At 38.8% G+C, this 15,262-nt stretch overlaps 1 protein-coding gene across 1 annotated transcript in view; it reads right to left on the minus strand.

Annotated features, from left to right (window-relative positions):
- spns2 (SPNS lysolipid transporter 2, sphingosine-1-phosphate) overlaps positions 1–15,262 on the minus strand; it is a 133,947-nt gene that overhangs the window by 39,816 nt on the left and 78,869 nt on the right. The window contains exons 3-5 of the mRNA XM_057820658.1: positions 9,443–9,579; positions 6,870–7,021; positions 201–267 (exon numbers count right to left, since the gene is read on the minus strand). Of these exons, the coding sequence (XP_057676641.1) occupies positions 201–267; positions 6,870–7,021; positions 9,443–9,579 (356 nt within the window). The remainder of the gene's footprint in view (positions 1–200; positions 268–6,869; positions 7,022–9,442; positions 9,580–15,262) is intronic.

Consider the following 15,262-nt stretch of genomic DNA (forward strand, 5'->3'; position numbering starts at 1 on the left):
CTTGTTTAGCCTGGAGCTCTATTTGCTCTGTCACTTCCTCGCACCCGCCAGCCCTGCATGCGTCCGTCCCCCTACGCTTATGACCCCTCTGAACCCGGATCCGTGACGGACTTGACCGCGGCCCTGCGGGAGGGGCTCTAAATCTGTCCTCGTGTGGGTGTAGGGGTTTGTGTGTGTAATGTAGCCGTTGATGCCCTTACCCTCAGTGCCCAGTGCCAGTCTCCTGCAGCTAACTTGGCGCCGGTGCCCAGGATGTAACCCAATCCGCTGCAAGAAAACAGCACAACTGCCCGTCAGCGACACACCATTGACACATGGATGTTATTTCTATACATAATATGTGAGTCATAATCCTGAGTTTGCTTGCTGTGCTTGTTTTCCATCCTTTCAATTTAGCACTAAACGTATCCTGTTTGCAGTCTGATTACCTCATTCACTGCCAGACCAGGTCTATGTACATTATCACATGACCGTGTGTCTGCCAACCCATATAAATGTATGATGACCTTGTATCATTTCATATACACAACACATTAAAAGGTACCAAAGACTTTTTTTTTTTTTTTTTTTAACTAAGTGCATTATTGTCCTGAACCTGAAGTAGTAATGTCTGGCACCAGACCCGTGCCGCCCATAAGGCAATTTAAGCAACCGCCTAAGGGCGCACCAGCGTCCAAAAAGGCGTCAAGAAAAATATTCAAATAATATTTAATGAAAGCAGTATTAAAAAAAATTATACAAAACAATGAAACAAAAGAACAACAAAACCGTTAATAATAAGTATTTAAATAATAATGAAATCATTTTTCTAGTGTGCCTTCTGCCCGTTTCACTTTTTCCTGTGATGCGATAATTTCACCACAGACCCTAGTCTCCATCACCACCCAGCAGACGAGCGAGCTACCTGAAGGTGCTATTTTTAGCTTCCGCAATTGAGCGACATTACGGTGACAAGTCAACTTCATGAAAAGACAAAAGCCCTTCGGGTCAGAAGAAAAAGAAATTAAACAGCAAAGACGTGAAGAAAAACAGAGGTTTGTTGTGATGATTTTTTTCAACAGCATAAGCACGTAGACTTAGCGCAACTGCAAGCTAGCAGTTATTTACATAGAGCTTATATGACTTAGTGCTAAAGCAAAATTATACTGTATCATTAGCCAGGCTGTTGTTTTAGAAATATTTTCAGTATTCAGCTAGCTGTGGATTAGTTTCAGTTAAATTAACCCCCACCCCCCACCCCAAATTTTAGAGAAATTTGGACAAAGTGTATGGGAGACTAAAATTGTCTTGCTTATTTTCATGTGATGTGAACCACTTTTACCTTGTGTTAAATTGTGCTTTTCAAATAAATTTGCCTTGCCTAAAAGTGCCAAGGTTAATTAAATACTGTAAATACACCATTAAATATGGAATTAATAATTTCAAAGTTTTATGGTATGGGGGACTAAAAGTGCCATGGTTTTAAATGCAAACATTTGCTATTAAATGTGTCATTAATTCATTAAAATGGCTATCACATTCATGTAAAAACATTCAATTTATTATTATTATTTTTTGCTATCATATATTATTCAATTCATTATCATTGGATAGTCCTGTGTAGTTGCCGTGCTTCAAGAATTTATTTTCTTTTAACTACGCCCATCAAAGATAGTGGCCGGATCCAATAGACAGGTACAGTAGGCTGCAACAATTTGGGCGCTATTATGGTTATGTCATGCTGGTTTCACAATCAACAGCTATTTGATTAATATAAGGTAACATTCCACTTTCTTCTCTTTGTAGATGCTCTTCTGAAATATTTTCTTTCTACCTCTGTACATCCTGGGCCATCTTTTACAGCAAACTTATCCACATTAGCACCAAGTCCAAGCCCACCAAGTCCAGGAAAGAAGTGCACCATCCAAAACAACTGTCATATGAAAGTGCAATAGATGGTTTTGCATCAGTGAAGACAAGGTGAGTAAGGTTATAAGTCAAGGTGAAAAAAAAAGTTGCATTTTAAAGTGTTCTGTGTGTCTTTAATTTATATAGGTTTGTGTGGGTGGGTGTTAATCATATTGTAATAACAATAGTAATTTATTGAATACATTTGTTTTTGAAGTGTTTTCATTAGTGCTTTTGAAGAGTTATTACAGCATTTTTCTTTTAATTTCTGCACTTGTTCGTGGTCTTTTTTTTAAATAATAAATTACAAAGAGATGATCTGCTTTTTCAGTGTGAGTGTTTAAATATATGTGGTGAAAATGGGGGGGGCTGCAAATAAATATGTTGCCTAGGGCACCAAATTGGTCAGGAACGGCCCCGTCTGGCACATTTACATGTACATGTTCATTAATATGCAATGTACCTCTTAAATAGGCATGTGCCGGTATGAGATTCTAACATCATAATGACCTTAAGCCACAATATCACAGTTTCGCGGTATCACGGTATTGCTATTACAGCTCTAAAATGTGTTACTTTGAGATATCTAGGTTGAGAAAAAGAAAAAAAAGCTTTTTTTTTCATTGAACAGGATTTTTTAAAACATATTAGCAAATTGGAACATAAGTATAATACTAAGTTAAAATAAAATAACAGAAATATTCTGTATAAAATTAAAAGAAATGCAGTCTATAGGCTGTCTGTAATTTTTCTGTAGCCGAAGTATTCCCATAAAGCGATTTCGTTTTCTTCGATTGGGGAAAAAGTTCCCGAGTTTTACCGCCTCCAGCCATCGAGTAGCACAACTGACTCACTGACACTGAGCAACAACCCAAAAAATATAAAACAACATAAAAAAATAGCTAATCCCTTAGGGACGGAATGATGGAATTTTTTTTGGGGCGGTTTTGAAGCCTTGACGTTTTCATACCTCGGTATAGCTTGAAACCGGCACATGTCTACTTTTAAATAAATTAAATAAAACCGTATCTTACTCACTGAGTATGTGTTGTGGTAGTTACCTATTAATGGTGGAGGACGTCTAATCCATTTTGACTGTGAGCATTCGTTTATTTGCCTCTTCCAGTCAAAATGGCTTGGACATCGAGCACCGTCAAAGGCAGCCAAAGAGTCAAAAAGCGGTCTGTTTGTGCACTTGATGTTGATAAACTTATTTGTTCCACGAGGTAGCTGTGACATCCCTGTCGTGATGAATAAGAATCATCCTTTAATGGGAGAAATAACCTCCAAATTTGTTGGCAGCAAATGACAAATCTTATCAGAGAGCGTACAGAGCATGTTTGGAATGTACAACCCTGTCAATAAACCATAAATTTGTCCACTTGGTCTGAAAAATGAAAAAACAAAAAAATCAACTGCCTGTGAACGGGTTGAAACTCTTGAGGTAATTTCCTTGAAACAGTCACAACAATCTCAAGAGAGACTGAATAGGATGTTTGACTGCACTTTCACCTTCTATTGTGTGTGTTGCCGGGCAGTTTACCAAGACTCAAAGATTTTGGCAACTCCTCACTCACTGTTTAGAAATCACCTTGGTTGTTCCTTTCCTCCCTTAGTTGTCCTAACCAAAAACATCATTAGCAATCATGTCAAGAAGCTCTCCTGGACTGTGAGACTCTTCATGTACAGTTAATTCATTGCTCATACTACATAAAGCATTTTTTTTTTTTTAACATTCATGTACGGCTTAACATGGTCTTAATTTAACAATCCCACTAAAATTATTTTCCACCTCTATAACCTTCTGAGGCTTAGTGAAATAAACTGCGTGGAAAAAATACCACTTCAAAAATGAGTCATTTTAAAAAAAATACATTGATATAGTGGTATGAAAAAGTATCTGAACCTTTTGGAATTTCTCATATTTGTACATAAAATCACCATCAAATGTGATCTGATCTTCGTCAAAATCACACAGCTGAAAAAACACTGTCTGGTTTAACTAAAAAAAAAACAAAAAAAAACAAGCATTTATAGGTTTTTATATTTTAATGAGGATATTTTGCAAACAATGACAGAAGGGGGAAAAATAAGTAAGTGAACTATATATTAAATAATATTTAATAAATAATATAATATAAATTATAATATAATTATAATAATATTTATAATATTATATATATATTATAATATTTATAATATAAATAAATAATAATATTTAATATTTCGTGCCCCCCTTTGGTAGCAATATCTTCAACCAGACGCTTCCTGTAGCTGCAGATCAGTTTGGCACATCGATCAGGACTAATCTTGGCCCACTCTTCTCTACAAAACTGCTGTAGTTCAGTCAGATTCCTTGGATGTCTGGCATGAATCACTGTCTTTAGGTCATGCCACAGCATTTTAATGGGTTTGAAGTCTGGACTTTGACTTTGCCACTCAAGAAGGTGTATTTTGTTCTTCTGAAACCTTTCTGAAGTTGATTTACTTCTTTGTTTTGGATCTCTCTTTAGCTTCAACTGTCTGACAGATGTTCTCAGGCTTTCCTTCAAAACATCCTGATAAACTTTTGAATTCATTCTTCCATTAATGATTGCAAGTTGTCCAGGCCCTGAGGCAGCAAAACAGCCCTCCACTATGCTTCACCGTGAGGATGAGGTGTTGATGTTGGTACGCTGTTCCATTTTTCCTCCACACATGACGTTGTGTGTTACTCCCAAACAATTCAACTCTGGTTTTATCAGTCCACAAAATTTTTTGCCAAAATGTCTGTGGAGTATCCACGTGCCTTTTTTGCATATAGTTGATGTGTGCACAGAGATATTGGACTGTGCCAGTGTTTTCTGTAAGTCTTTAGCTGACACTTTAGGGTTCTTTTTTTACATCTCTGAGTATTCCGCGCTGAACTCTTAGCGTCATCTTTGGTGGACGGCCACTCCTTGGGAGAGAAGCAACAGTGCCAAACTCTCTCCATTTGTAGACAACTTCTCTGACTGTCGATTGATGAACATCCAGACTTTTAGATATGGTTTTGTATCCTTTTTTAGCTTTATACAAATCAACAATCCTTAATCCCAGGTCTTCAGACAGCTCTTTCGACCATGCCATGTGCACATCAGACAATGCTTCTCATCAAGACAGTTCTTACCAGGTGTGTGTTTCATAGTGGGCAGGGCAGCTTTAAACCACTCATCAGTGATTGGGCATACACCTGACTTCAATTGTTTGGTAAAATTGGTTTCAATTGCTCTTTAAGTCTCCTTAGGCAGAGGGTTCACTTACTTATTTCCCCCCTTCTATCATTGTTTGCATGCTATCCTCATTAAATATGAAAACATAAATGTTTGGGTGGTTTTAGTTAAAGCAGACACTGTTTTTACATCTGTGTGATTTTGACAAAGCTCAGATAGCAATTGATGGGGATTTTATGCAGAAATGTGAGAAATTCCAAAAGGTTCTGACACTTTTTCATACCACAGTATAAAATCTATTGTGTCTACTTGTTCTAATTATAAAAAATATCTGGCCAGAGTGTTGTTTTTGTCAACGATGACGACAATGAAAATATTTCGACAACTAGCACTTTTTTCATGACGCTGACGAGATGATAACGAGCTAAAAATGAGTTTTGGGAGACTAAAACATAACGAGACGAATGGCAGTTTTCGTCTGACGAGACGAGACAAAGTTGCGCAATAGTTTCCGTCACATGTTCACAATGCGTTATATTTATGTGTAGTTAGCCTACATCGTAGCAGTGTCTGGTTCTGTCACATGTGACATGCTGCACCCGCACCCCCCTTCCTGACTCACCAGTGTGTCTATGCCAGTCTCCAAGCAGGCTTGCACACACGGTAAGATTTGTTGTCTTGGCCAGAAAGAATATTTAATATTGCTTTAACCTTTAAAGGTCTGTACTGAGTGATCATCACACACTAAATGTAACTCATAGCATTGGCATAGCATTCGAGTTCATGTTAGCATTAGGCATGTATCGCGTACTGTTTTCTTGCTGAGTGTGTATTATCACCAAGTTGGCGTTGTCCCTGTAGACAGACGCTACAATATGAGCTCATATGAAATAGTCAGAAACCTTTATTTATTTATTATTGTGTTAACTTTTTAAAATTTTACAGACGAAAACATTTTTAGTCAACGTCGACTAAAACTAGACGAGATTACCGTAGTCAAGTTTTCATCAATAAAAGTTTGACGAAGACAAAGACAATTCTAGATGACTACAACATCACTAAAACTAATAAGTACTATTGTCCAAAAGATAAAGACAAAAATTAAAAGGGCTGCCAAAAACAACATTGTCTGGCCAATATGTGAAATAAATGGAAATATGGGCAACCTATCAAAAGCTTTTCAGTAGCATCTTTGTGTTGACCCTTATCACTTCCAACTGTGTGATTTGATACTTGTATACTGCATATCGCGTATTGTATTCAAATGTGGATAAATAAATCGTCGGACTGTTTTGCCATTAGTGGATTGCATAAGGATTGTTTTGGTGCCATGTTATATTTATGTCATTTCAATGAAATAGTAAAGCGCACAGTTCTCCTCCTATTAGCATATTCTTGATACCACTGCAGGAATCTTCATGCATGAGCTCGTCAAGCTGGTATGCACTGTACTGTGCATAATGTTAAACCTCAAGGGAGTTTTTCCGTGCTCCATCCACTGGTCCATTCATCTTTTATCACTCTGCTTTGTTTACTTTCTCCCTGTGGTCCTTTTTCTTATTGAATAAAGTGAAATGGTTGCAGATTTGATCTCTAAATGCTTCCAAAGTGCACACCCTCGCACGACATATTTAAAGTTTGGCATTTTTGTGTGGGAGATGTTAGTGCAGCTGCCTGTAACCAGTAAAGCACTACTTCATGAACAAGTCTGCTCCTTTTACTTTTGTCTGAATTGATCATACAAAATACCATCGCCACAAGAGCACGATGCTAACATTTTCGGAAGCTTACCTTCCCAAGGGAATGGCCAGGTAAAAGAAAGAGAGCATCATGGTGCGCTTGTCATTAGTGAACAAGTCTCCTATGATGGTGGGGGAGATGGAGGAGTAGCTGGACTCTCCGATGCCCACCAGTCCACGCGAGAGCACAAACAGCCAGTAGTACTGGAGAAACAGAAAGAACACCAAATGTTCAGAAGTCTACATTTGAAAGATTAACTCATTGGGTGCCATGTCTATCTAGTGATAAACCAATTTAAATTCACAGCAAACGGATGAAATGTGGCTCTGGAGCCGCAGTTTGAAGGCCCCTGTTTAAGACATACAGTGAAGAAAATAAGTATTTTAACACCCTGCTATTTTGCAAGTTCTCCCACTTAAAAATGATGAAGAAGTCTGAAATTTTCATCGTAGGTGCATGTCCACTGTGAGAGAAATAATCTAAAAAGAAAAATCCAGAAATCACAGTGCATGATTTTTTTTAACAATTTATTTGTGTGATACAGCTGCAAATAAGTAGTTGAACACCTGTCTATCAGCTACAATTCTGACCCTGAAAGACCTGCTAGTCCACCTATTAAAAGGCTGCCTCCACTCCATGTATTGTCCTTAATCAGGTGCACTTGTTTGAGGTCGATGGCAGCATAAAGACACCTGTCCACCCCATACAATCAGTAAGACTCAAACTTGTAACATGGTCAAGACAAAAGAACAGTCTAAAGATACCAGAGACAAAATTGTTCACCTCTACAAGGCTGGAAAGGGCTACGGAGAAATTGCCAAGCAGCTTGTTGAAAAAAATGTCCACTGTTGGAGCAATCATTACAAAATGGAAGAAGCTAAACATGACAGTCAATCTCAATTGGAGTCGAGCCCCATGTATGATATGACCTTGTGTGGTCTCAATGATCCGAAAAAAGGTGAGGAATCAGCTCAGAACTACACGACAGGACTTGTTCAATGACCTGAAAAGAGCTGGGACCACCGTTTCCAAGGTTACTGTTGGTAATAGACTAAGATGTCATGTTTTGAAATCATGCATGGCAAGGAAGGTTCCCCTGCTTAAACCAGCACATGTCAAGGCTTGACTTAAGTTTGCCTATGACCATTTGTATGAGGCAGAGGAGTCATGGGAGCAAGTTTTGTGGACCATTTTTTGTGGAAGAAGAATGATGAGTACTATCACAAGAACACCATCCCTACTATGAAGGATTGTGGATGGTAGCATCTGGCTTTGGGGGTGTTTTTCTGCACATGCGACAGGACGAGTGCACTGTATTAAAGAGAGGGTGACTGGGGTTCTGTATTGTGAGATTTTGGGGAACAGCCTCCTTCCTTCAGCCAGAGCATTGAAGATAGGTTGTGCCTGGGTCTTCCAACATGACAATGACCCGAAACACAAAGCCAGGAAAATCAAGAAGTGGCTCTGTACGAAGCATAACAAGGTTCTTGCCTGGCCTAGCCAGTCTCCAGACCTAAACCCAATTGAAAACCTTTGGAGGGAGCTCAAACTCCGTGTTTCTCAGGAACAGCCAAGAAACCTAACTGATGTGTGGGCCAAGATACTGCAGTCTGTGCAAAACTGGTAAAAATCTACAGGAAAAGCTTGACCTTGGCAATTGCAAACAAAGGCTACTGTACCAAATATTAACATTCCTTTTCTCAGGTGTTCAAACACTTATTTGCAGCTGTATTAAACAAATAAATCATTAAAAAATCATACATTGTGATTTTTTGCATTTTACTTTTTAGATTATCTCTCTCATAGTGGATATGCAGCTACTATGAAAATTTCAGACCACTCCATGATTTCTAAGTGGGAGAACTTGCAAAATAGAAGGGTGTTCAAATACTTATTTTCTTCTCTGTATATTATCGTCAATTGCAAATATAGGAAATCATGACAATGTTTGTATTCCATAATGTTTATCTTTATTTATTGGCAGAGTAGACTTTCTTTACAGACATGATGAACTGTTAATAGTCGAATTGAAAGGCTTATAAGTGTGGTCACACTTACAGGGGAATCTGTTTCCATGGTGATATTCAAGTTTAATACAGTTTTTTAGCCCTTGTTAGTTATTTTGACGGGGGGGATATTGCATTAGTTTCATATCAGAACTAAAATGGCAACCATTCAAAGGGTTACAATCCTAAATTGATTTAACATGGGACAAATATTTAAACCTTGGTGAAGGTGTACCCTTTGTGTGAGTGCTCTTGTCGAAGACTACACTTTGTTGTGGGCATGAAAACCCTTTTTCTGTTGAAGTTAATCTCACTGTGTAATTACCCCTGAGAGTTATGTTATTGTTGAAAGCACGTCGAGCCTCTTAGAGATAACAAAACAAAACTGTCAAGGGGTAGCCAAACTGCAGTCCTATCTTCTACAGGCTTGTAACCGAGACCTCACGTTAATTGGATGGAGGGTAAAGACATAAAAAATTTTTTAAAAAACGCAAACGCAGCTAACAGCCGTGTCATTTCATTTGCCTTGTTTCAGCAGAAGCGTATCTACAATAATGAGCTCGTCTGCTTTCGGCCTAACATGAGCTGCCGTTGTTCGGCCGTCTCGCTCTGACGTACCTCGTCGCTGATGAAGGAGCTCAAGAGCGTAACGGTGGACCATAAGAAAATGCCGCAGCTAAGGATGGTCTTCCTGTTGAAGCGGTCGCCCAAGTAACCGAAAATGGGAGCTGCCACCATGAAGCTGCAGATGAACACTGTAAAAAGACAAATGAAAGGGCAATGACATGTTAGTAGTGTTGCACAGATGCTAGTGTCGGAAGCGGTTCCGATACAGCATTAAAATACAGGCATTGGTATCGGCTAGTACTAAGAAATAACGGGCAGATGTTGCACAAACACTGACCTGCCTTTCCAAGATGGCTGGCAGTTAAAAACACCGCCGTAAAGGGATCCTCGGATATAAACTTCTTAAACTAGAACTACCAAGGATGGGTCAGTTGATACAAATCCCTTTTTATTGAGAGAAGGGTCATCTGACCCTAATCAGCATATCTTTTGTGAGCATTGAGGTCCTTTTTAGTCATTCCCATTCACACTCGCAAAAACACAGGGTTTGATTGCTCCAATTAGCATATTGACTGTTTGCAAAGCAGGGGTGCCTTGGCTTTGTCGGACAGTGGACCGCTCAGGCAGGCAATCGGGCGGACAACCTTTTTACATCTTCCAAAAGCTGCAGTTTGCCTCAGTACAAGGGACGGTGTAATAAAAAACAAAACATTTTTTATGTGGCGACATATGACACTTCGCCCTTTTCCCGGGGCTAGGTGTTGGAGGTTGTTGCCTAAGCAATTTTTCCTTCTGCGCGCTCTCTGTGCCCACATGAGAGTGAGCCAATTCCTTTGCAAGACCCACCAAGAAGTCCACCCATCTCTCTTGCCTTCCGGTCCATGCCTGATACAACACACATGCATTCAGTGCTGCCATGTCAATCATATTGTAGAACACGGCGACTGGCCATCTCCGTGTTCCTCTGTGCTTGACAAAGCAAAGGGAGCCCTGGATTTGCAAATATTCAAGATGCTAACTGCAGATATCCAGAGTGAAACGCCCCCTTCACACCTAGGCAGCGACACCACAGGAGTCTGTAGGGGGGTTGTATGCTTGATTGCTTGTTTGAGTGGGCTGTTGTTTGACAAAGCCAAGTAGTCAATTTGGTATCGGGGTCATTTGACGCCTTCCTGGTCTTTCTTTATAGCCAAAAAAACCCGGGACTTGCAGTGTTAAAAGATAAACGTTATTATGAGTTAAAATAATTTCATATTGAAATCCCTCTTAATGTTTTTGTTTCTATACAATTTGTAAAATTAGTTTAACTAGTAGGTCGCAATTGTTGTTGACGTCGCAGGGCGGCGACATCACATGGTTTCGCTGCCGGGCTTTAAAAGTATGACTCTAGCGACATAAACATGTCATCTGTTCAACCCTTTCAATTTGAACCCGAGATGAACATAAATGAGAATGACAGCAATGTCAATATTTCACAAAATTTCCAGCAAAAGCAAAATGAACAGGAAGGACGGGATGAGACGAGATGAGAGTAGGGAAAAAAATGGTGTTCTGACAAAATGTGCTTCACCGGCGAAAAGTCTTACAAGAGGCGAATTTGACACCCAAAGTACAACCGTGCTCTTTCAGCTTGTTTTGTTTAGAAGCATACAGACATAACATACTAAAGATGCCTTTAGAAAATACTTCATAGTAATATGAAATAAGGGTGGTTTAAATATGCTACGTGAGTAATGTGGTCAACAGATCAACAATCTGTTTTAAAGCTACCACAAGAAAACACAATGCTTAAAAGTATAAGAAGGAAACACATGCTAAAAGTATTTTGGGGCAATGAAAAGGTAATAAAAAACTCAATAAAAACACAAATAGTAAGTACTCGCCGCTTCTAACCGATGTGCGAATGTGTTAGATGTCTCGCCAAATAGAAGGAATTGGAGTAACCCGGTAGTGTTCATCTAGTGAAAGTGACAATCTACGTCAGGGGTCCCCAAACTTTTTCCTGTGAGGTCCACATAACTTTTCCCTTCTCTGATGAGGGGCCGGGGTCAGTTTGTAACAGAAAAAGTGTGACGACTGCAGGAGTGCCTAAATGTAAAGAAATATTGTTTTTCAAATGTGGAGGACCAAATGTGGACCAAATGTGGAGGCGGGCCGGATCGGGCTCGCGGGCTGTAGTTTGGGGACCCCTGATATACATCATCACCCCAAGCCTCCGTTGCGCGCATAAAACATGGCGCACTCCGTAGGTCAAAACATGTACTAAATATTATAGATTTTTAAATCAATGGCAATATTTTATGTGTTTCTAATAACATATTTCATTAAAAGAGAACAATTGTGGCTCATTAGAGCCTATCGGTTTTGAAGTCCGTGGTTCCCTTTAAAAGAAGCAGCGCTTGTCCCCCTTCTCAAGATGGCCACCGATTACGGATGCCACCAAAGAAGGACGAGAAAAATATGTGGCTTCTTTTCTTGTTTTTTAGCCTGGGAGAGTTTTTATTCTGGTAAATTTTGTTGAATGTGCTGAATTAGCAGTCATATTTTCGATGTATGGGCCTATCCTTAAATGTACATTTTAAACGGTTATACCAGCGGAGTATATGAAGTCCATAAAGATGTTAGCTTTGTTAGAAGTCGGTAAAAAGGATAAAAAAGGAGGCTAGCAAACTTGTGTCCTCTGCTAGCATTAATGATTGGAACGCAGGCTAAGCTAATGTACTAATATGGTAAAATGCCGCTGACTGTGGACTTTATACGAGCATCAGGATTGATACCAAATCAAACCAGCATTAAAAAACAACAATATTTTGGTCTTTGAAAGCAATTTAAGTTTCTACAGTCCCTGACAAAAGTCTTGTCGTTTATCCATTTTGTAGAAACAATTGCTAATAACCTGACTTTTAAATATTCAATTGGTTTCTGAAATGGCTCATATGATAACTAAGATCCTCCCAAATGATGTTGAATGTACAAAAATATATGTGTTTCACTGAAAACAGATCAGATTTATCATTTAATGAAGACATAAAGGTCAAATTTTGGCAAGACCAAAGTTTTGTCACCTACAGAAAGTAGTGTGAAAATTGAACAAAAAATGTACTTCAAATACAAAAATATGTTACATAACATAAGAGAATTAAGTAGTGGTGCTGTGAGATCCAAATTTAATATTTTGTATGACTTACATGGGCTTCGGCAAGGATTCATACAATTTATCGATGAAGTCATCAGGAACATAAAAGAAAGCAGTCTTGCATACCTCCCAGAAATCATCAACATTTTTGGGTTTCGTCTTCCATGCTTCCTCTTTCATCCAACCCCAGACATGCTCAATGATGTTCATGTCTGGTGACTGGGCTGGCCAGTCCTTGATGATCTTGATCTTCTCTGCCTTGATGAACTTTGAGGTAGAGATTGAAGTATGCGATGGAGCACCATCCTGCTGCAGAATTTGTCCCTTTTTATGGTTAGGAATGTAAGAGGCAGCTAAGATTTGTTGATATTTCAGACTAATTATGGCTCAGGGTGCAGACAATTAAAAAAACCGTGTGACATTTGCCAAGGCCCACAGCCTGTCAAAAGGATGGATGCTGGAAAAGTGGCAAAAGGTGGATTTTTTTTCAGATGAATCTTCCATTGAATTACACCACAGTCGCCACTAATATTGCAGGAGACCTACTGAAGCCTGCAGGGATCCGAGATTCACTCAGAAAACAATGTAATCTGGTGGTTACATCATTCCAAAATCATGGTCTGTGGTTACATCCAGTATGGGGGTGTGCGAGAGATCTGCAGGGTGGAAGGCAACATAAGACGAAACCCCAAAATGTTGATGAACTCTGGAAGGCATCCAAGACTGCTTTCTCTGGTGTTCCCGATGACTTCATCAATAAATTGTATGAATCCTTGCCGAAGCCCATGTAAGTCAAACAAAATATTGCATTTGGATCTCACAGCACCACTAGTTAATACGCATATGTTATGTAACATATTTTTGTATTTGAAATACATTTTTTGGTTCAATTTACACAGTACTTTCTGTAGGCGACAAAACTTTGTCTTGCCAAAATTTGACCTTTATGTCTTCATTAAATGAGAAATCTTTTTTCAGTGAAACAAATATATTTTTGTACATTCAACATCATTTGGGAGAATCTTAGCTTTCATATGAGCCATTTCTGAAACCAATTGAATACATAATTAAAAATGAGGTTATTAGCAATTGTTTCAACAAAATGGATAAGCGACGAGGCTTTTGTCAGGGACTGTAATTTTTGTGAACCTATCCATTTATTTTCACCCATACCAGGTAGGCAGCTTTTTAAGCCATGATTATTTACATTTTAGTGAGCATGCAGTAATGTTATGACTAGAAGAAAAAATTGTCACATTTAGTACATATATTTTTTCAAAAATATGTTGTATTGGTAAAGTATCAACATTGGCCGACACCACACAGCCAGGTAGTAGAATCGGTATTGGGAGCCCAAAAAAAACAGGATGAGTGCGACACTTCATATTCGGTATTGTTTCTGAAAAATAAAGATGATTCGCTGTGGTCTCACATAAAACTGCAGTTTATTTCCCACTCGCCATCAATAATTCCGCCAACATATTACAACAGCACAATCTCTAAGTCCCCATGAAAGCAACATAAGTGCTTTAGAACGAGTTTACTAATTGCACCACGGCAATGAAGCCTCATTCTCTGGGATTTGAGTCAATATTTATGGGCAGGCCAGGAGCCACGCAAATAGGTCTTGCAGATTTTGCATTTTTAATCCACTCACGCTGACTTTTGAGTCTTTAGAGAGATGTTGCTCTTGACAGCAACGAGGGAAGCAAAGGAGGCAGGCTGCTGTTTTGACACATTGTCAGCATAAAGATGTAGGGGAGACTAGTGGAGGGGGCCAGAGATGAGAGGAGGTGGGAGCACGTTATATAAGATACATGCATCTCTGCCTCACCCAGACTCAACAGGATAAGGGACTAAATCCGATTATGTCGACATGTGATATGGTATAAAAATGAGATGTTCTTTTCCATAAATTTTTACGAAAAAATAGCACAGGTTAGGTGAATTCAATTGCATTACCATATCAAACCATCCTATACGAAGTTTCAAGTTTCGATAGTGAAATGTTGCATCTAGAGCCTATATTTGATTGCAAAAGTATCGATACAGTACTCAGTTATTTGTTTTTGCACTACCACCGGTCTCCAAGTTGGTTTTGCGCTACTCCCGGGGCAGTGAGTTAATATTGGGTCACTTCCATTTTTTTTTTTTTTTTTAGAAAAATAAAATACCACCAATTAGGGTTGTTCAGATCATGTTTTTTTTTTTTTGCTCCCGATCCGATCCCGATTGTTTCGATTGTCCCGATTCAATTCCAATCATTCCCGATAATTTTTCCCGATCATATACATTTTGGCAATGCATTAAGAAAAAAATGAATAAAACTCGGACGAATATATACATTCAACATACAGTACATAAGTACTGTATTTGTTTATTATGACAATAAATCCTCAAGATGGCATTTACATTATTAACATTCTTTCTGTGAGAGGGATCCACGGATAGAAAGAACCTTAAAGGATAATGTGACTTTGTATATTGTGACTAAATATTGCCATCTAGTGGATTTTTATGAGCTTTCAGTAAATGATACTGCAGCCATTTAACTTCTGCCCAAATGCATGATGGGAAGTGCAACCATGACTGTGCGTAATGGTACCAATTGATATATCTTCTCAGCGTTGGGAAATATAATAGGGCGTTAAGAAAAACATCAACTATTTAGCCTGGTACTCCAGACTCACCTCTGTTCCAGCTATTGACCCTGGCAACCATTAAGCGAATAAAAT

Source organism: Corythoichthys intestinalis, chromosome 18, assembly GCF_030265065.1.
Source record: "Corythoichthys intestinalis isolate RoL2023-P3 chromosome 18, ASM3026506v1, whole genome shotgun sequence".
Lineage (NCBI taxonomy): Eukaryota > Metazoa > Chordata > Actinopteri > Syngnathiformes > Syngnathidae > Corythoichthys > Corythoichthys intestinalis.